This window comes from Abramis brama, assembly GCF_963993115.1.
Source record: "Abramis brama genome assembly, chromosome: 18".
NCBI classification, from domain to species: Eukaryota; Metazoa; Chordata; class Actinopteri; order Cypriniformes; family Leuciscidae; genus Abramis; species Abramis brama.
The window spans coordinates 13,844,455-13,866,320 of NC_139980.1; the positions used below are offsets into that span (position 1 = coordinate 13,844,455).

Here is a 21,866-nt window from a genome sequence, read left to right on the forward strand (position 1 = left end):
ACATCCACCTTCAGATAAAAAGGCTGATAAAAAAAAAATCTAAATATATGAAACATTTAACAAATTTACAATTTCAGCAAAAGTACCTATCTTATACCACTGACAGAGGTGCTGAAATATTTTCATTCTTGGCAGATTTTAAGCTTTATTTTGATAAAAAATGTTTTAGTTAAAAAATATTTTTTTTCTTTGTAAATCATGAAACTTTATGTAAAAAATGTGTCCCGCATTTTCATGTCACTACCAAAACAGTGTTTTATTTAGTCCATTGGCTGAGACTGATTTTAACCACACCCTACATTTTTGATCAGGAAATAGTGTGTCCCTCTCTCTCATACACTCTCTTTCATAGATAGATAGATAGATAGATAGGTACCATCATTTTGAGTAAATGTGTTAAAAAAGAAAATCTGTGTGTAACTTTAAGGAACGTCACTACCAAACACCTTTTTTCTCCAAAAAGGAGTAAACTTTTTTGGGTGTTATTCCATAAAATTGAGTGTATGCAACTGTTCAGGTAACCATGTACTGATTAGCATCTTTGGGCTAGGTTTAAAGGTATCTAAAATTGTCACTGAGTCAGTCACACATAACAAGCATCTCTAAACTCTGATAGTCTTCACTGTTCAGGTATACAGGACAGAACCAAGACACGCTGGGTTACCGGAATGGGTTATGTTGGCATCCGTCTTCATGTGCAAACCCTGAGACTTAAAGGTGCAAAGGGGAATTAGAATTAGGGGTCCCAAGGGAACCATGTGAGGATGGAACTTACTTGGGGACTGGTAGGGGTTATCAAACAGCTTGATTGACAAGAGGGGGACGGGGTGGTTATTCTCTAATCAAATGAGCTTTATGGTTTATAGCAACCTGTCTGATCAATGCATGTTATTCACTGTTTACACCTGCAATAAACCTTATAGCCTAAAGAGCAAACATGAATTTAAAACTATATGCCATAACATAGTAAAGCACATTAATATTCATAATAAACTCAGAACTTAAACTGTAACCTCGTGTTGTTGTCTTGATTTAAACACCAATCACTGAAGAATCACGCAGCAGTTGTGTGGAAAGAAGAAATAAATTAATCTGCTTATAACTGTGTAAAAGAAAATATCTATTCAAAAACTGAAAAATACATTTGAGTTTCCATATTGAAGGTCATGTTTCATACGCAAAGTATTTGCTCTGTTATTGATAGTGGTGGTTGTGGAGGAAACATACTGTAGTTTCCTTGTGTGTTCTCTTGAGTGAAAGACAGTTTATTTGAGTATTGGTGTATAGGCTATTGTTGAATTTTCTAACAATTTACTAGGCCTCTAAAGTATGGTCTGTCTTACATTTGTAATTTAAAAATTAAATAAGAAATATTTATTTCTGTGTGTTAACTTTATGTGAGAAAAATCAATATATGACCTACTGTATTTGTCATTACTAGGCTACTGTATATTACTGTATTTGTTATTTGTCACTGACAAAGAAAATCCCTTGGCAATAAAGGACAAACAATAAAGGCCATCCCCAAAAAATATATTTATTTATTTTTTTATTTTTTGTCTGTGTAAATATTGTAACTACATGACTTGTGATTCATTATGAAGTTAATACTTTTATTATACAAACAAATACTGTGACACTATTTACATGTGTGACAAATACTGTCTTTTGTGAAATGGTAGGCCACTGATGATTTGTTTGAGATGTTATCTATTCCTGGAAAATATAAATAAGCTAGTAGGCTGAAAGAGTCAGGCTATTAACTCATTGTCTATATAACCTGCAATTTGTAATTGACAGAGTTGTCTAACTAAAATATTTTAATATCTTAAACAGGAACTTTAGGATGTTTTTTTATTTTATTATTATTCAGTAGGCTATGACTTTTTTCACAACGAGCAAATACATGATTAGATCAGCTCTTCGTGCCTTTTATCTCAACACCCTTCGCACATAAAACAGCTTCAACCACAATCTGCACTCTAATCTGTCCACCATCTGCACTCATAGGGTCTATGGACGGGTAGGCTATATATGGGTTTTTATAATGGGCAAAATGAGCTTAACAATTTACATTTGAACATCCGGAAAGCAGACCTCGCTGAGCGATGTGAGTCTCACTACAATGAGACACGTTTTTAGTCTTCAAACCAAACTTGGGACTTCAGCTGACAAAGTTTAAATCCCGTCTGACTAGCGCGCTTCCCGTAATGTTTACACTTTAGGACAGTATAGGCAGAGAGTTAGCCTGTAGTCTTTTGTGGCTGTTTGAACGAATTCGACCACATAAATGTTTACACTATACGAAAGCAATTCGGTCGAATGCATTTTCGTCTGGAAGTGGTCGAGAGTGGACAAGTTCAAAATGTTTTAGACCCCGTTTACACCAGGGACCTGTTTCAATAAGGAGGTTCAACCAACTCTGAGTTAAAACTTGAACTCTGAGTTGACTTACCCTGAGATGGGAAACTCTGAGTTTTTGGTTTCAGAACAGCTGAAATGAGTTAGTTCAATCAACTCTGAGTTGACTGACTCTGAGTTTAGCGCGTGCACCACAACTATAAAAAGCCATTATCAATGGAGCGCAGATATTATGAGTCACCATGGCAACAGCGCCAGACAAAAAGAGGTCTTCATATTTCTTCACATTTTAATTACTGTTATACAGTGATGGGTGTAATTAATTACCAAGTAATCTAAATACTGTAATTTAATTAAAGGGATTACTCTTAATTCTTCTGTAATGTAAAGTTAAATCTGATGTAATTGTATTAGACTATAGAACAATTTTGTATAGGCTATTTAACATACATTTTTAAAAGTTATATTTTTAATGTAACCTTCTCCCTCTACACACTTTGGTCAATTTAAGAATAATTCATGCAATATATTGTTTATTTGAAAGCATTAAAAGTGCTGTTTCTTGTCTCTCCTTGTATTGTTCAAGTGTTTAAGGTTGACATGGGATTTAGTAATTAGTAATAAGTAGACCAATAATTTCTAAAGATAGTCATTATTACATTAATCTAATTACACTGTTGAAGATGTCATTTGTAGTTAGTAATACAAGTAACTTGCCCAACTGTTATAATATCAGAGTTGAAACTGGAAGAACAGTATGTTATTCAACCTAATTTTAATTTTCATGTAGGTGCAATCCTGCAGGTATTAAAAGAACATGGCAGCTGCTGAAAATGAAATCTAAAAACATAATTCAGTTAAGTAAGGCTTGAGCATATCATGGGTGTAGGCTACCTGACTTTACATTTGACATATTAAATAACTAAAGCATCCAGTGTCTAGCAGAGCAGCAGCATTTTTGGCTGAGGGAATTCCTGGACAGACTTCAGAGCCAGTCTCAAAGATCCAAGGGCCTTCATAAAATGTAAGAGGTTTACATATGTGTTATTTTTTATATAGGCTATTTTTGATATTTCCATTTATTTTACTTTGGGTTGGGATTTTTGTTGGTCCCAATAGATTCTGATGGTAATATCTGTCTTTTGGAGCCTCCTGTCCCAACAGAACCCCAGGCAGTTGTAAGTCGCCTACTCCATACACCAGAAATTATGACAAATAGTGTTGTAAAGTGCACTCAACCAAATGCTCATCTTCACAGGACGATGAGGATAAATAGTTTCTGCTGCCACAGAGAGGCAGAGAGATTAAAATTATGCTTCCTTTCAATATTTGCTCTCCTTATTTAGTCCTATGCAAAGCATGCTGGGAACTAGAAATCCACTGTCCATTTGTTTGTAAAGTTATCAAGACTATTTTATTAGACAAGTGCAAGTTACTGAAACTTAACTTTTAAAAAAGAATCTATTAAATTACACCAGTGCTTGAAGTGGGGGGAAAAAGGTGCCGGTACTCTCTTGCCTTACTCTCACCGCCTTCACCCAGGGCCGGATTAACAATTTCCTGTGCCCTGTACAACCAGACTCAAGCCCCCCGTAGTTAGGGGGGTCTCGGGGGCATGTTCCCCCGAGAAAATTTGGATTTCTCTGATCTACATATGTGCAATTTAGGACTTTTGAAGGCCAAAAAAATTATAAGAAATAGGCTATCTTTAAAACCTTGTCATTAGATTATTTGTCAATACCTGCTCTCTCCTCATCTTCATATTTCTTTTTCTCTCAGTCTTCTTATCCTGGACTATTTCTTCCCCTCCTAAAGCTGAACTTAGTCTTTTCATTTTCGTCTGTGTCAATGACGAAAGTAAACATAGGCTCAACAGATATTTATACGTTTTATGAATCATTTTCTTAGACAAGTTAATTCACTCAAGGCTACCAGGAAAGCTGTAGCCTAAGTCAGTATTGCCATTAGGAACCTTCTGCAAGCTTTGAAATTTGAAAACGTCTATTTTTAAATGTTAAAAGTAATTTTAAATAATACAAATTATATATAATGTCATATTCTGTGTTAATTTTGACCACGAACCACGCGCTGTCACTTTAATTCAGCGCGTGCAGCACAGCGAAAATAGACTCGGTGTGGAAACGATCGTTGGACTGCTGTATATGCACCGCTCCTGGAACGCAGTTGCCGGACCGCATCCGCGTGCAGTGTGAAAGCTCTAACCTGTTAATATGGGTGTGAAAAAAAAAATAAGCACCGCATACGCATTGCAAACGGAGTATATGTGAAATGGGCGTGACACTGACGCTTTTTTTGTCAGTGGTAGAGTACCGGCTACATGCGAGAAGTATAGCGGTACGCAAGAAAACTTCGAGCACTGAATTACACCATATTAAGCTGATTATCAACATTATTTTGTCAACAGACAAAATTATGTTTGCAACTTAAAATATTTAATTAAATCAATAAATTCAGATTTTTTTAACTTGCAACCATGCATTTATTTAATTTATGGCAATAGGTCCCCTGAATTTATTTTTGGAGTTTACTAACTGCTGAATCTAACACCAGTCTTACAGATAGCATCTGTGGTGGTAACACATTCAGAGTGAATAACACAGAGTGCTTTATGACCTCCAACCAGACTTCCTTGCACAGAAACTAATGACAGGGAGGCTGATCATTCGAAGCAAGACCTCCGTTCATGATCAGATCCCATTTTCATCCAAGGTCGTTCTAAGGTCCTACAAACAAAATGCTCTAGATTTCATATTTTCATAAACAAAGCTTTATGGCTGCTGGAGGAATGCCAGTCGGCAAAGTGCCTTTAAAATCAGCTGATGCATCACTGGAGATCAAGGTGAAAACGAAAACCAAAGGACACTGGAGAAATGCCATGAGTTTTTTTTTTTTTTTTTTTTATTGCAATATGACGTTTAATGTTTGCATTGCAAAGGATAGACAGGAAGGGAACAAATATCTTAATTGTGGTTATAACTTCCTACGTGGCAGAAGCTTTTTATCTAAAGAAATTTACAGACATGAATTGAAGTTCATGTGACTGGGGAGAACATGATAAAACAGGACTGCTATATGATGCTGAACTAGAAGTTTTCTAAGGACCCTCCAAGTTTGTGCCAGGCTGCGGCCTTGTTTTTTCATTCACCAAAGATACTCTGACTACCACTGGTTCTCTCTCATCAAGACCACATCAGCAAAGATTAACTGGAGCCTCAACAAATTGCATCATGACAGTTTAATTCAAATGGGCGAGACATGCAAGTATCAAACTTAGTCTCATTATTTGATACATTAAGTATCCTTACCCCTTTTAAAGAAGGGTGTGTTAGAACTAAACTGATGGTTTGCTCAAGGCTGTTGATCTGCTGAATTTCAAACAATGCTATAACTTCTTGCTTTCCTGTATTCTGCTTCAGCTCTCTTTCCCTTGGTAAACTGTATGCATGTATGTGTGTGTATGTTAGAGTAGTTTAAGTGTTTAGACTTGTTAATAAAATCTTGTTCATGTCACATGTAAAGTTGTCTGTGTCTCAAGCTCATAACTGGAGTCACTAATCATAGTTTTTGTCTACTTGCTCTTAGTATGGTGGATGTTTGAAGTTAATGGTTCAAGTTAATCTCAACCATTAGGTTTGCTTTTAATGAGAGAATCCTTTTTTTTTATATAAATGTGTGTGTCATTTTTTGTCATTTTTGTATTTTTTTTTTTTTTGCTTCATCGGAATGGGATGACACTTGGTGACTTTTGTCGCATTAGCGATGTGAACACACAAAAAACATGGACATGATTCGATAAGGTAAAGGGTAAAAAAGAAGTCACACTTGGCTCCTTTGTGGTCAAAAATGACCGACATAGGAAATGAATGGGAAATACGAAAAAATATGAAAACTCAGAGAATCTTTTGGTGGTACAAACTATAAATCAGCCACTGTGCAGAAAAAAGTGCACAGCAATGAAGGAGTGACACTCTAAAATATCAAGAGCAAAACAGAAACCCCCACAGAGAGAGAGAGAGAGAGAGAGAGAGAGAGAGAGAGAGAGTGTCTAAATATATGTGACCCTGGGCATGGGGCAATTTTTTAAAATTGAGATGTATACATCATCTGAAAGCTGAATAAATAAGCTTTCCATTGATGAATGGTTTGTTAGGATAGGACAATATTTGTCATGATGTTCATGACAGCATATTTGGAAATTTACAAAATATATTCATGGAACATGATCTTTACTTAATATCCTAATGATTTTTGGCATAAAAGAAAAATCAATAATTTTGACCCATACAATGTATTGTTGACTATTGCCACAAATATACCTGTGCGACTTGTGACTGGTTTTGTGATCCAGAGTCACATATATCTAAATGCAAAACCAATAATATTAGGAAATCATGTCTAAAAAATATCAAAAGCCTCTCAATATATTTATATAGGGAGCTGTTACACAACATTACACAATTTTAAAGGCCTTTGTGGTATGTTTGGAATTTTAGTCTATGCAGTTCTTTTTTATTGAGGTTAACAAATTTAATTTACCCACTTTTTTTTTAAATTACTGACTTGAAAACAAAGTTCGGTTAGTTGATTTCCAAAGACATTACATTTAGTTGCATTTGGTAAGCTTATCACTGTCACAATCCTCAGTCAGTGACAGAACAACCGGCCAAAAGGAATGGGATATGCAGCACGATTTTCTGTTTTGACTTGTGAGAGCCAGGACTTTTTAACCTTTACTGGACAATTCTGCCACCTTGAAGTCACTGTTCTGGATCGGGGCGAATTACCATCACCCCGTAGACCTCCCAGAAACCTCTGGGCTGACGCTACTGGAGGGACGCTATCAACGCTCCAGCCCCGCCTCTGCTGGAGGTTGTCAGCCCTTCGCCATCTCCTGCTATGCCAAACACTCACGTCGAGCCTCAGATCCTTCAGCCATCATCAGCACCTGAGCGGATAGATCCAGTGGCTCCACTTCCGACATCAGACCGTTTCGCTCCATCTTTGCCTGTCGACCTGTCGGCTCCACCTTGGCTCCACCAGACACCATCAGCCTTTCGACTCCACCAGGTTCCCTCGTCCCACCGGCTCCCCCTTGGTCAGTCGTCACACCACCTCTGCCACGGACTTGTGGATCTTCCGCTATGCTCCGTTCCTTCACCCCTACGGCTGCAGCAGGCTCCTCCTTCCCTTCGGGTACAGCTCGGTCCTCCATAACACCGGCATCATCTCAGTCCTCAGGCAGTCATCCTCCTCAGACGATCGTCGTCACGGCATTGCCTAGGCCTCCTGTGTCAGTGATGTCGCTCTTCTCAATCTGCGCCCTGGGATCCATCGGCTCCGCCTCCGTCGGTCATCCCCCAGTTGACGTCAGCCTCTACTCCACCTTGTCTCCTCCCTCCCTTGACTCCACCGTGGGCTGTCGGCTCTGGGTCTGTGACGGATACCATCGCCACCGGGGTCTCATCGTCGGTCTGTCACCATTCCTCCACCACCTGCTATCACCATCCTTTCGCCTTCTCCTCTTCAAGCCGTGAGGTCTCGCCTTCTGGGAGGGGGGGAGTACTCTCACAATCCTCAGTCACCAGACCAGTCACCACAGCAAAATACATTTCCCATAATCCCTCCTGGCTCACACCTGCACACACTCACCTAATCAGCACCTGTTCGTATTTATTTCATCATCTGTGTATTTAGTTCCTCTGTTTTCAGTCTTTGGTTGTCGATTGTTGTTTGTGTATGCTATGTTATGCACACTGTTATGCCTGTCTACCTTTTTGTTTTATTTTATCACGTTTATATTTGTATCCAGTCTTCATCCGTCTATATCCTCCTTATCCTGTGACAATCACTGTATTGCCTACTTCTGACCTTTAGATGGAGACACTGCACACTTTATTATAATGTAAATATTAAACAAATTTAAGTAGCAAATCTCTAAGTACTAATTCAATATTGATTTTATCATCTATGTTATCTTTTGTTTGCATTTTGCTAAGTTTTCTGAAGGACCAGCTTTCCGCAGGCTTTTGAAAGTGAATAGACACAATGGTCTAACTTTAATAAAAAGAAAGCAGCAATCCAGCTGATGTATGATAAAACCCATTCAAGTGTCATGTCCCATGTTTGCCTGCAGAGATCACTATAATATGATTTCTAATTAATCATTGTCACGTATTTCTCTTCTTTAATTCTCATACTTTTACTTTGCAGTATGATCTCATTACATACTATTAATTGACACATTTGCAACCTTTAAAGACTTAGCCTAGAAGTATGGTATATAGTACTGAATGATACTGTAAAAAACGGTCTGAAAAAAATGTGATTTGTAGGCCACTTTTAGTTTTAGAATGGTCTTTGTTTTGTTTGGTTTTAAGTGATTAAATATTCACTTCTTCCAGCACTCTTTTTTTGCTCTCTGTGTTATTAACCCTCCTATTCAAACTGCTTTAAACTGCTTAACTGCTGGTTACTATTTATTTTTTTCTTTAAATTGTGTGACCTTTTCTCATTTAGGGCAATGAATGCATGCAAAGTTGACACATTGCTGTTTTGGAAAGGCTGTAAAATTTTGGTGACTGTGTCGGGGTCAAAAGTCAACCCATTCAAAAATAGTAGAGACAGGAAAAAACAGAAAAGCTATATTGTAGTTTGTCAAAGACTAAAATATGAGAACTTATGAAAGGTAAAGCCCGGGACACACCTGGGACAATTATTATATGTCTATTTTTAATATATATATATATATATATAATTTCTCATATTTTATGTTTTAGTCTCTGCAAGGTGCAATAGAGTTGTTGGGTTTTTTTTTTCACTTTTTTTTTGTGAGAATTGGTCAAATTGATCAAACACAACACAACTCAACTCAACACAAATGGGGTACCAGATCTTCAAGAAAAGATAGTTCAAATACCCAGTTACTAAATGAGAATTCCACTGCAAACAATTCAGTCTGCGTGTGAACTTTCCGAATGATTCAGACTGAAGTAAGCACGAACCGATTCACCCTGCTTTGATAAACAGACATGATAATAAAAAAAAACCTGAAGAATATTAATTTGCAAATCAGTCATCATTGGTTCTGATTTTAATCAGAAAAGACATATGTTGTCACAACATGACACTTGAAAGTCTGTTATGAAATATAATAACCTATACACTTTTCTTGATAGGCCATTGGGTATAAAATCGCTTGCGTCTACTAAATATTTCTCACAAGGGCATGTAAAATTACAAAAGTTTAAATATATTTCAAATCAAAAATCACTGGACAACTTTTGCAGGTGCGGACACTTTATGGTTTGAAAGCAGTGTTTAGGACCTTTACTGTTTGCCTCTAGTTCTGCAGTATCACAGTTTCACTTTTAATATACAAAACAATTTTATTTTCCAGTTCCCTGAAACTCTACACCCACATTTTTTTTCGTGATGTCTAATCTGTCTGTACAGAATGCGGAAACTATTTCAACCTTTCAGCTGAAAGAACCTGCCGTGCAAGTTATTGTTGAGCTGTTGTTTGAGTCTCTCTGTCTGAGATCATATGCAGTGAAATGGCAGAAGCCAGTATTTCAGTGGGACAGGACGAGTTCATCTGCCCAGTGTGTCTGGATCTACTGAAGAATCCAGTGACCATTCCTTGTGGACACAGTTACTGCATGATCTGTATTACCGGCTGCTGGAATCAGGATGATCAGAAGGGAGTTTACAGCTGCCCACAGTGCAGACAGGCCTTCACTCCAAGACCTGCCTTATGTAAGAATGTGGTGTTTGCTAAAATGGTTGAGAAACTGAAGACGACTAATCTGCAAGCTGCTGGATCTGGAGATTTGGAGTGTGACGTCTGCTCTGGAAGAAAACTCAAAGCCGTCAAGTCCTGTCTGGTGTGTCTGGAATCTTACTGTCAAACTCATTTTGAATGTCATGAAGAATTTCGCTCAGGAAATCCACACAAAGTGATCGATGCCACTGGACGACTCCAGCAGATGATCTGTCCTCAACATGGTAAACAACTGGAAATCTTCTGCCGCACTGACCAGAGCTGCATTTGTTACCTGTGTACAATGTATGAGCACAAAAACCATGACACTGTAACAGCTACAGCAGAGAGGACAGAGAAACAGGTAAATTACTGTCTTGGAATATATAATTGTTTTTTGTTGCTTCAGTCTTTTTTTCTGGTTTAAGAATAATTAATATTTGTGCACCAAGAAGAGAAAGTAATGAAACAGAGGAGGAGGGTGAACTAAAGCTATGGGTCAGGGTGCTAGTGATGACGTGATGAAATGGCTCATGCATGAATATTAATAAAGTTATGCACAAAAAACATGATTGTTTAATATTAGGGTTTTTTAGAGATTGTTAAAATCTCAATCTCACATAACTTAATATCCTTTACTTTTACATTAGTCGAGTCATTATTTTTTTCCTTTCAGGATGAGTTATTAAATTATTACTTTTTATTTATTTTTTCTCTAGGGTTATAAGCCTCTCTGCCTCAGCCACCTGAGATTGGCAAGTCTTAAAAATTATCCTCAGGTTTTCCCACTCAAAATAATCCTCAGGTTTTCGGATGATGTGTTGTCATCTATGAACACTATTATTTGGGAATTCAGAATCTCTAGGGTTTCAACAACCTGCTGCTTGGCAGTAACCACCAGACAAGACTTCAGACAATGAATATGCTTTAAATCATGACTGGAGTATCTCAAAGTAAACCACAGAGACCAAGAGATCACAGCAGTTTATATAGAATAGGTGCACGGGCAAAGGGAACATTATACAATTACATACATTTTCTCTAAAATAAAGTGTTCGATATGTACAATTCAGCAAACTCCCCCCTGTTACTGGGCAAAAGCAAATTAGACTTTTGATTAGCTCTGCTTGTTGCCGAGTTAAATATATGTTATGTATAGTTATGAGGTTAAAAATAAATTTAGACAGCCATCTAGTCCATTTGATCTCAAAAGCATAAAAATATTATTCCTGCAAGAATAATAAAAAAATCCTTCACAGCTGTCATTCACAAAAGTCAATATTGTGCAACCACAGACACAGACGAGCGTATCTTCCTATTGAGTGGATAAAAGAAAGACATGATTTTCGTTTATATATATATATATAAACTGATTTCATTCAGAAGAACATTTCTTAGCTTTACTGTCATTTATTTGTCACCAGAAACATCTGGAACAAACACTAAGAAACTTCCATCAGAGAATCTGGCAGAGAGAGAAAGATCTTCAGGAGCTGAGAGAGGTTGTGAAGACCTATAAGGTGAGTTTGGCTTCTGGTAGAAAAGTTTCATGGTTTCAAACTCTCCAATCAGTGAGGATCTCAGTTCACTTCCAGTCTCACTGAAGCTCACTGTGTAATGTGTCCTGACAGCGCTCTGCACAGACAGCAGTGGAGGACAGTGAGAGGAACTTTACTGAACTGATCCGCTCCATTGAGAGAAGCCGCTCTGAGGTGACACAGCTGATCAGAGATCAGGAAAATGCTGCTGTGAGTCGAGCTCAAAGACTCTTGAAACAACTGGAGCAGGAGATCGATGTTCTGAGGAGGAGAAACACTGAGCTGGAGCAGCTTTCACACACAGACGATCACATCCATTTCCTGCTGGTAACTGAGCCTTAGAAAAACATAGGACAATCACTATTTGTCTCTTTATCTGTCTACAGTTTAATGTTGTTTGTTTTTGTATGGCTTTCTGTAGAGTGTCGAGGCTTGCTCTGTTCCTCCTAAAACTACTGTTGTGCCCAGAATCAATGGCAGTTCTCACCTCTTATATGAGGATGTGGGAAAATCTGTCCTTCTGCTAAAAAAGAAACTTGAGGATTTCTGCAAAGAAGAGATAAAAAAGACATCTGATAGAGGTACAATAATGGAGATATTAATATTGGAGATACATTGTGTAACAAACAATATCTGCACAGGAATCTAAAATTGGTGTTTCCTACTGCAGCACATCAACAAATGTTTTTTGTGAAACATCTAATGAACCCAAGACCTTTGAACATTACTTCATTTGTGAGCTTTATCAGTTTTCTGTTTACATAAAAATAATACTTTATGCTGTTGGTTTCCACAGTGGCACACATTGAGATCATTTCCACTTCTGAGGAGAGCACTGAATGTAAGTCTTACTAATAAAATGCACATACAATTATCTTTGACTCCCCCATTATACTCTTGCAACATGTTTTTATCAGGTGATTATTAAAATCCTTACATTAAGCTGTATAGATGCACAATATTCTAAACCAGCTAGTACATAAACTCTCTCAGTTAGGAGTCTCTAAAACTGTTTGTTTTCCTCATTGTCACTATTTCAAATAACTAATGAAATATGTCAGTGTTTTGTTTTCAAAGCTTTTATTACTGCTTGACAGTTGGGCATGAATATATTTGCTTTCCTTTACAGTGCCACCACCCAGACCCAACCCAATGCCAAGATCACTGTCCATGCCCTACCAAACGCCAAAGTTAAAGCAGGGATTCATAATACCAGAGTCACAGCCAAGACCCTTCCTGACAAAATCAAAGTATTGGAACTTGACTTAACCGTGAGTCACAGGCCAGACTCTCCACAGCACCAAGGTAATGGCCCAGACCATCACTGACTCCTGCTCAACAAGACAAAGGTCATTTCTTATCCTGATCAATTATGATTTGTGACATATGATTTTTGTCTGAATAAATCCAAAGAAATTTTTTCCTACATTATATCCTACAAATATTCTTGATATAACCCAATTATTCTTTGAAATTCTGCAATCTCTGCACCATTACTATGTGTATGTTAGAGGAAATGTATCTGTATTTGTAAATTATCTGTAATTTTGTATCTAAAGATTTGGTTGAGGGGCAGTTTATTAATATTTGGTAGAGGGGCAGTTTAAATGCACAACTTTTGTTTCAATCAGACTGAAATCTGTATTTGTAAATTATCTGTAATTTTGTATCTAAAGATTTGGTAGAGGGGCAGTTTATTAATACAATATTTTATTTGTAGCCTATATAAATGGCGTTTTTTTATTATGTTGGAATTTTGGGTTGATCCAGTTGTCTTTATATTTAGAGAAGTGCAAATAAAGTTGGATAAAGACTTAAAGAGGTATTTACTTCCTCTATCTATTCTGTATTATAAAGTGTTTTACTTTGTGATAAACCACTGCTAACCATTCAGTCCATGAGTGAACTGTCTGTATGATGCAAATAATAGATTTACACATGTTGCTAAGCCATTTGACCTAATAATAATAACACATTTTATTTATAATGCGCTTTTCTAGTACCCAAAGCGCTACAAACAGTGGCTAATAGAACAAGTAAAATAGAGAATTAAACAATAAATAAGAAATAATACAAACATTCAATGAATGATACAATACAATACATTCAATATACAATATCATAAAGTAGTATATACAATACAATACAATACAATAAAGAAAGTAGTAATCATATTAATCTAAGCGATTTTAAAAAGATGGGTTTTTAGAAACTTCTTGAAACTGGCTAATGTGGAAGCATTTTTAACAATAAGAGGAAGCATTTCAGAAAAAAAGCTCTCTCCAAAGATTGTAATCTACAAAGAAGCTGCTGAAGAGTAAAAGAATCAGAAGAACAAAGAGAATGAGAAGGTGTCTATAGGGTAACTAAGTCACAGAAATAAGAAGGGGCCGTTCCATGTACAGCTTTGCATGTTGCATGGATAACTGAGGTTATACTTCTCAGTATTTATTCAGAGGGTATAAACGATTGTTTTCCATTTTCTTGAAAAGTGGCTTGACTTGTCAAACAGTGGTGGATTTTTCAGGACCTCTGCAATTAAGTTCCCCGTAAGTCATCTGCCATTTTAAATGCACAAGGCTTTATTAGAATGGATTATGATTGACTGTCAGCTATGTTTAAATGCACAACTTTCGTTTCAATCAGACTGAATTCATTCCGATTGATGAATCAGAATCAAGTGTTTACATGAACGCGTGTTTATGTCACAAGCTTCAAATCGTAATAGATTTTTTGACATGCGCACACTGCACAGATACGTCTCGGTTACTAATGTAACCTCAGTTCCCTGAAATGAGGGAACGAGTATTGCATAAGGCTAGCTTACGCTATGGGAAAACTCCTTTTCTCGAGAATATTGAAGCCAAATCTTTAAAACGCAGTGCAGCTGCATAGCATACACAGATGAACGGCGAGTATGGTCATTGCCTGTGCTGCGGCAACTGCACAAACCTATGGCAAGGCGCTCAGACGCGGGAACCAATCAGGGCCCGGTTTCCCGATAACGCTCACTCTTAGCGCGCTAAGAAAGCTCGAAAGATATATCTTACCAAAGTTGTTTATTTTCCTAAGTGTGTTCCCCGAACCATACCTTAGGAAGCTGCTTAAGATATACCTTCTTACGTGCGACGTTACCCGGCGCTGTCCGTGGCAATGGTGCTGAATTGTTTGATATCGATGGCTCGAGAATCAATTATTCTCTCGTGCAGGGGCTGTTTATGTGAGAAAGCGGTGATCTTTATAAATGAAGCACTTCAGAAATAGTTGAAATTGCAATTTATTATGATTATTGGATATTATAAAAAATAATCCAAACTATAATAGCCTATAATAGCCTAGCCTACATATTTTAAAATTGTAACATATATTGCTGCCACAATAACCTTTTCAAAAATTTACGTGCCTTCTTCTCTTTCCCATTTTTGTTCGCTGAGGTGGAGCTGCGATGAAATATTGTTCTTGTAAATACTTTCCAGCATTTCAGTAATAAAAGTTTACATCTTGCGTACGGTGCTCGGCAGTGATCAAAAAGGATTTAAACCGTGAATTTTGAATCTCTTGTAAACTCAGAGATGTGGATTCAGACGGCAGTTAAATTACCACACGACCTGTTTGTCAAAAAACAGAAGGTACTAATTTGGCCAGGGATTTTTACGCGGGTTGGGTGAGAAAAACACTGATATTATGGATTCGGACGGCACTAAAATCACCGACTTACCCCTGTAAATGTTTAAAATAGCCTACCGGACGAGCCCATGAGAAACAATATTAGTGTCCGAATAGGACTTAACTGACAGTAGCCTATGCTTTCACTGGCCTTTAAAAGAGCGTTTTAATTAAATTAATAATATTGTATAATAATATAATTAAAAATCTAACAACAATCAGTGTAATGACAATTTTATTCTTTGCATGAAAACACTTGAATTAGCCTAATTTAATACTGTCTGGGTGTATTAAAACTTCAGAATTATATTCATATAGACCTGCAACAGTGATAAGGTAAAGCTAAGAGTGGTCCAGACCAACCTTACGAAAGTGTGACTTACAGAAGATATACTTAGCGAACGAACGTTTCGGGAATCGTGCCATAAGGTTAAGAGAGAGGTTAAGGAATAGGTTAAGAACTACTTAGAGATAAGAACGCTTTGGGAAACCGGGCCCAGGACACTTTGCACCCTAGCACGTCAGAGCCCGCCAGAATGGGCGTGGCCAAAGACTATAAGCGCCCATTCACCGCAAAGGACCTCAGATTTAATCGACTGAAGCGATCCCCTGATCAAAGCACAGAGCATGGCGGGTTACGCAATACTCGTTCCCTCATCTCAGTGAACCGAGGTTACGTTAGTCACTGAGACGTTCCCTTTCGAGAGGTCTCTCGTATTGTGAAAGGCTAGCTTACGCTATGGGAACCCCCTTCAAAACGCCGTGCGTGCTTAACTTCACTCCATACAGTAGCCCAAGGCAAGATGCCTGAGGCTGTAAAAGAGTAAAGTATGAACCCAATAAGCCGGTCAGTGACGGGCTTCATATAGGGAAAAATAAGAAATGGGTCTAATGAGGGCCAAACTCTTATAATGTATATATAATATATATATATGACAACTGTAGTTCCAAGTTAACCAGGACCGGATATGTATCAGGCCCAAAGTTTAGGGGGTTTGTGCTTACACATTTTGTATTGAAAGAACCCTCGCTTGCAAAGCGGTAAACTTCCAGGTTATGCAACCTCATAAATGTGGATGGCGAGGCACAGATATCTTCAATGGGTATTCCACTTGACCAAGCCCAAGACGGGGCCATGCCTCTCGTGGAATGAGCTCTGACGCCTAAGGGGCAATGAAGGCCCTTAGACTCATAAGCCAGCGCGATAGCATCAACTATCCAACGCGATAATCTCTGCTTTGAAACGGCGAGCCCCTTGGTGCGGCCACCAAAGCATACGAAAAGCTGTTTTGACTGTCTGAATGAGGCAGAACGCTCCAGATAAACTCTGAGAGCCCTTGATGGGACAGAGTAATTTGCGTGTCTTTCATCCTCTGGTGAGGGAAGAGCTGCTAGTGAAATAACCTGTGCTCTGAACGGAGTCGAGTATAACCATGCCTTGGTCTGAGGACGGCTCTGGAGTCGTTAGTCCCAAACTCAAGGCAGGACGTCCTCACTGATAGCATGTGTAAATCGCCCACTCTCTTGACTGAAGCGAGTGCCAGTAAAAGAGCAGTTTTGAGCGAGAGGTCAGGTCCGCAGACCGAAGCGGCTCAAACGGGGCACCCTTTAATGCTTCCAGGACCGTGGAGAGGTCCCAGATAGGCACAGAGGGGGGTCGCGAAGGGTTTAGCCTCCTTGCCCCTTTAAGGAAGCGCACGATGAGGTTGTTTCTTCCTACTGATTGTCTGGCCACAAGAGCGTGAGATGCTGTTATGGCCGCCACATATACTTCGAGCGTGGAAGGGGTGCGACCCGTGTCCAAGAGCTCTTGCAAAAAAAGTGAGTACACTTGGTACTTCGCATGAGTAAGGGGCCCAGGCTCCGTGCTGCGCACCAGCCAGAGAACACCACCCATTTTTGAGCGTAGAGGCGCCTAGTTGAGGGCGCTCTTGCTTCAGTGATGTTTTTTTTTTTTTTTTGCACCCTATCCGGGAGACAACCGGGTACCCGTTGAGGGGCCATACATAAAGGGCCCACAAGTCGGGACGGGGATGCCAGATTTTCCCATGCGCCTGCGTGAGGAGATCTCTTCCTCAGTTTCCAGCAGTTGTGGCAACTCGGAGAACCATAACTGGGTCTTCAAGAGAGGGGCTATTAGTAGCACTAGCACTTGCTTTCCCTGATCCGTTCGATGACCTGTGGTAGCATCGTGACCGGAGGAAATGCATATAGTGGACGGCTCGGCCAGTCATAGGCAAGCTGGCCTTGCTCTTTGAGAAATTTCTTTGGCAATGAGCGTTGTCTTCTGAGGCAAAAAGGTCAACCTCTGCCTCACCAAAGATGCTCCATATCAGCTGAACCGTCTGAGGGTGAAGAAACCATTCCCCTGGGGGAACATTGTCTCTGGATAGCATATCCGCACCCTGGTTCAGAATGCCTGGCACATGTGCCGCCCTCAGTGAGCGCAGGTTCTGCTGAGCCCATAGAATGAGACTCTTGACCATGGCGTGCAGGTTGTTTGACCTGAGACTGCCCTGGCGATTTATGTAAGACAAGATCTGATTAGTAAGTGGCCAGATCGCCACGCGTGAGCTGGTACACAGGGTTTCAGCCAGCGCTGAAGAGGACGCATGTGCAGTAGTCCTAGCTGGAGTACTGATGATGCTGAGGCCATGAGACCCAACATCCTCTGAAATCAAGTGTATTCTTTTGAATTGATACATCACACCACCCCTTTCAATCCGATCGAAGACCGCGTCCTTTTTCCCCGAGCTCCACGAGGAACTCACCCGGTTATGGCGCTCCCCTCACTCAGCCCGAGCCCATGCACAGGGTACCCAGCTGCTGACGACAGTGGAAGGGGCGGAGAAATTAGGTTACACGCAACCGCCTCCCAGGCCAGGCCATGTCGGGCCACTGCCCACATCGTTGAGAAGGCATATATTTCGGCTGGACATTCAGCATCTGCCCTCCACACGATGGCAATCCTGCAAGTCTTCCAAACTCGACTTTTGGGGTCCCTGGACCCTGGTCCCTGGGAGTCCCTCAGGAAGCTGCGGACAGCGGCGGATCTGGATCTGGCTCTGGCCGCCTCTAAAAAGGTCGCCCAGGGAATCGGCCGCAATATGGGCAGCCTTGTGTTTCTGCACCGCCATCTGTGGCTGACGCTGTGTAACGAATGAGGACTGTGTAACCCCTCCCCCACCACTGGGGCCCAGGGCCCAACAGGCCTGATGCCGCCTGCCTTGCCTAGTCAGACTTCTCTTCCGACTGCAAAACTGCAAACCTACCATCACTGAACGGTCAACCATCAGCTCTTGGCCTTCTCGGCACTTCAGGATGCCACGGGACGTCCAGCGTGCCCTCAGCAGGCCAGGACAGCAGGCTTCGACTCACCACAGCCATGTGCTCGAAGCCACCATGCAAGCTCCGATCCACAACAGTGTCGGAACCACCCGATGGCAACTTGCACCATGACTTTTGACCCTCACGGACCCACCAACGGACTCATTTTTCAACCACTTCAAGAATTGTCCACGATTGCAACTGACCATGCAAGTATTCAATTTAATGAGGTGCTCTGAAAATGATCAGCTGATGGTTCTTTTCATACTGAAATAGATTGTTTCCCTAGTTCTATTACCTGCTTCCGGTTCCATAACACTCACAACTTTACCTATGCATGTATGTATGGATGAATGTATGTATGTTTGTTTGTTTGTTTAGTTTAGTTATGTTTGTGATTTAGTTAATAAAACTTGTGCACAATTATGAATTTGGTTTCTGATCCTCTGTTTGCATACAAAGTCCCTTTTACGATCTTGATCTTGTTACATGCTCTAATGGCTGTACATGATAAGGAATAATTATTTTTCAGTGACCATGAAAAGATAGACTTTCCTTAGAATAAATGAATAATCAAAGATTTCGTTGGAACTGATTAATTGATTGTAATATTAATTTGGCTTACCTCAAAGTTAATCTAATTAACTGACCCAAATATTAATAATTAATCATAATTGGTAATTATGGATTATTATTAATATTTCCCCTTTGAGCTAATATTGTTACAGCTGACTGAGATGCGCGATGCAGAGAAGAAGCAGCTCCTGGACGCACCGGTAAGCCCGCTGGGTTTTTTCGGCGTCGCGGTCGAGGCTAGATCTAGGTTAGATCTAGGCTAGATCTAGGTCTAGATCGTCATCGGCACAGTGTTCGGCTGGATACGCTAGGCGCATGTCCCCGTGCACGAGAGAGCGCCACGAGCCTGAACCGCCGCTTCGTCAGAGGCAATTCAGGAAAAGGCAGGAAAATTCATCGCAGAGGGCTCAGCAGCCTGATAGTGAATGATGCATCTGTAGTGACCACTACCCGCCTGACCACTCTGCCCATAGCAGCACCCTGTTTGTACATGGTCGCACTATCAGGCTGGTGAGCCCTCTGCGATGGCAGACCAGCATTGGGTACGTGGGCGGGGGACCAGAAGCGCTGGCATATAAACTGCTTGGAGATGGAAGCGGTTCATCTAGCTCTGCAGAGCTTCCTTCCGTTCATGAAAGACCGTCATGTTCTCATCAGAACGGAAAACACGGCGGTGGTGGTGTACATCAATCGCCAGGGAGAGTTGCGATCCCTGCAGGACTTAGCGAGGCAGCTGCTCTTGTGGACAGATCGGGTACTTCTTTCGATATGAGCAGTGCACGTACCGGGCAGTTTGAATTGCGGCGCGGACATGCTGTCCAGGGACGGCATTGTGCACGGAGAGTGGAGGCTACACCCGCAAACGATAAATATGATCTGGAATCTCTTTGGCAAAGCGGAGATCGACCTCTTTACTTCAGAGGAGAATGCCCACTGCCCGCTGTACTTCTCGCTGACAACGGCTCCTCAGGGAGGGGACGCACTGTCGAGCCACTGGCCCAAAGGGCGGAAATATATTTTTCCCCTGGTCAAACTAATGCTACTAGTGCTGCAAAAGATCAGGGTAGAGAGATATGCGTTGATTCTGGTAGCGCCCAAGTGGCCCAACCAACCGTGGTTCCCGGAACTAGTGAGCATGTCGCAGCTCCCCCCGTGGCAAGTCCTGCCGAGAAGGGACCTTTTATCCCAGGCGAGGGGCACCATATGGCACCTCAGCCCGGAGCTGTGGGACCTGCATGTGTGGCAGATCGATGCGGAGTATCACAGCGAGTGCTGCAGACAATAGCAGAGGCTAGAGCCCCTTCGACGAGGTGCTTATACGCTCTGAAATGGAAGGTGTTTGCTAACTGGTGTATTGACAGACCCCAAGGGTTGTGATATTTCCATTATTCTGACCTTCCTGCAGGAACGTCTGGATGCTGGCAGCTCTCCGTCTACAGCGAAAGTCTACGTGGCCACTATCGCCCCCTTTCGTGACATGCTAGATGGCCATTCGGTGGGGAAGCATTCCCCCTTTCTCCGTGGGGCTAGGCGGCTTAATCCTTCGTCAGATGCCAGTTTGGGACCTATCGTTAGTGCTCAGTGTGCTGTCCGACCCACCCTTCAAACCAGCCGAATCTAGCAACCTTAAAGTGCTCTCAGTTAAGACGGTGTGTATGCAGTTCGGACCGGACAATTCCATGGTCAGACTCAACTCAGTTCAGAGCTCAGGTGGTTACAAATCAAGTGTTTTGTCCCGCTGAACTAGACAATAATTCAGTGTCACAGAAGTGCACTTTATGCCCCGTGCACGCGCTGCGTGCTTATGTGAACAGGACCAGCCAGTTTCGAACTTCGGAGCAGCTTTTCATCTGCTATGTGGGTGCCAAGAAAGGCAACGCGCTGTCAAAACAGAGGCTATAACACTAGATTGTGGAAGCTGTGCGACTAGCTTATGCTTCTCGAGGAACCGATTGCCCAATGGGGGAGCACGCCCACTCCACAAGGAGTTTGGCGTCGTCATGGGCTTTGGCGAAAGGCATGTATTCAGGACATTTGTCTCGCAGCGGGCTGGTCATCTCACAACACATTCGCGAGATTTTATAACTTGGACATTCTCTTGTTCGCACCACACGTTCTGTCAGTGCAGGAGGAGAAAGCTGAGCAGCCATTGGGTGACTAAGTCGCCTTGGGACACGCCCCGACTGGCGTGTGTTTCTAACCATGGTTTCAACCAGGTCGTATAGGCAGCGAGTTACTATAGTAATGGCTGCGGTCGATAATAATCACATTAACTCTAATGTGGCCCCCTTTTATATGCCCGCGTTCATAAGCTGGCAGTATTCTCAAGCACAAACATATTGTTACTGGTAGATACTGGTGATACTGGTGAGATACTGGTGGTGTGGGCGCAGAGTTGGCTCTGTGCCAAGAGTGCATTTGGGTGTTTCAACCAGGTCCGGTACCTGACCTAGAGCTAGCATGCTTTAGTCTGAGGGCTTAGCTGTTGTACAGGAGCTCGATGCGAGCTGGGCCGGCCAGTTTTCCACATGGCGGGGGTTTTATATGTTCCCCATATGTAATGTTGAGGGACCGACTCGATAAGGGAACGTCTCTGGTTACTCACGTAACTGTAGTTC

The 21,866-nt window shown here is 41.0% G+C and overlaps 1 protein-coding gene across 1 annotated transcript; it reads left to right on the plus strand.

The window, feature by feature from the left end:
* Positions 1–9,885: 9,885 nt before the first annotated feature.
* LOC311069106 (E3 ubiquitin/ISG15 ligase TRIM25-like) lies at positions 9,886–13,717 on the plus strand. Its single transcript, XM_084092049.1, has 6 exons — positions 9,886–10,505; positions 11,566–11,661; positions 11,773–12,006; positions 12,101–12,260; positions 12,476–12,520; positions 12,809–13,717. Exons 1-6 carry the CDS (start codon positions 9,936–9,938, stop codon positions 12,946–12,948), a joined length of 1,245 nt encoding a protein of 414 aa, XP_083948175.1. The 5' UTR covers positions 9,886–9,935; the 3' UTR covers positions 12,949–13,717.
* The last annotated feature ends 8,149 nt before the right edge of the window (positions 13,718–21,866 follow it).

Bases quoted from the DNA above. Each gene is read 5' to 3' on its own strand.
- LOC311069106 (XM_084092049.1), top strand. From the start codon at position 9,936: ATGGCAGAAGCCAGTATTTCAGTGGGACAGGACGAGTTCATCTGCCCA. The intron at 12,007-12,100 runs GTAACTGAGCCT...GGCTTTCTGTAG, and splicing joins ATCACATCCATTTCCTGCTG to AGTGTCGAGGCTTGCTCTGT. The intron at 12,261-12,475 runs GTACAATAATGG...TGGTTTCCACAG, and splicing joins AAAAAAGACATCTGATAGAG to TGGCACACATTGAGATCATT.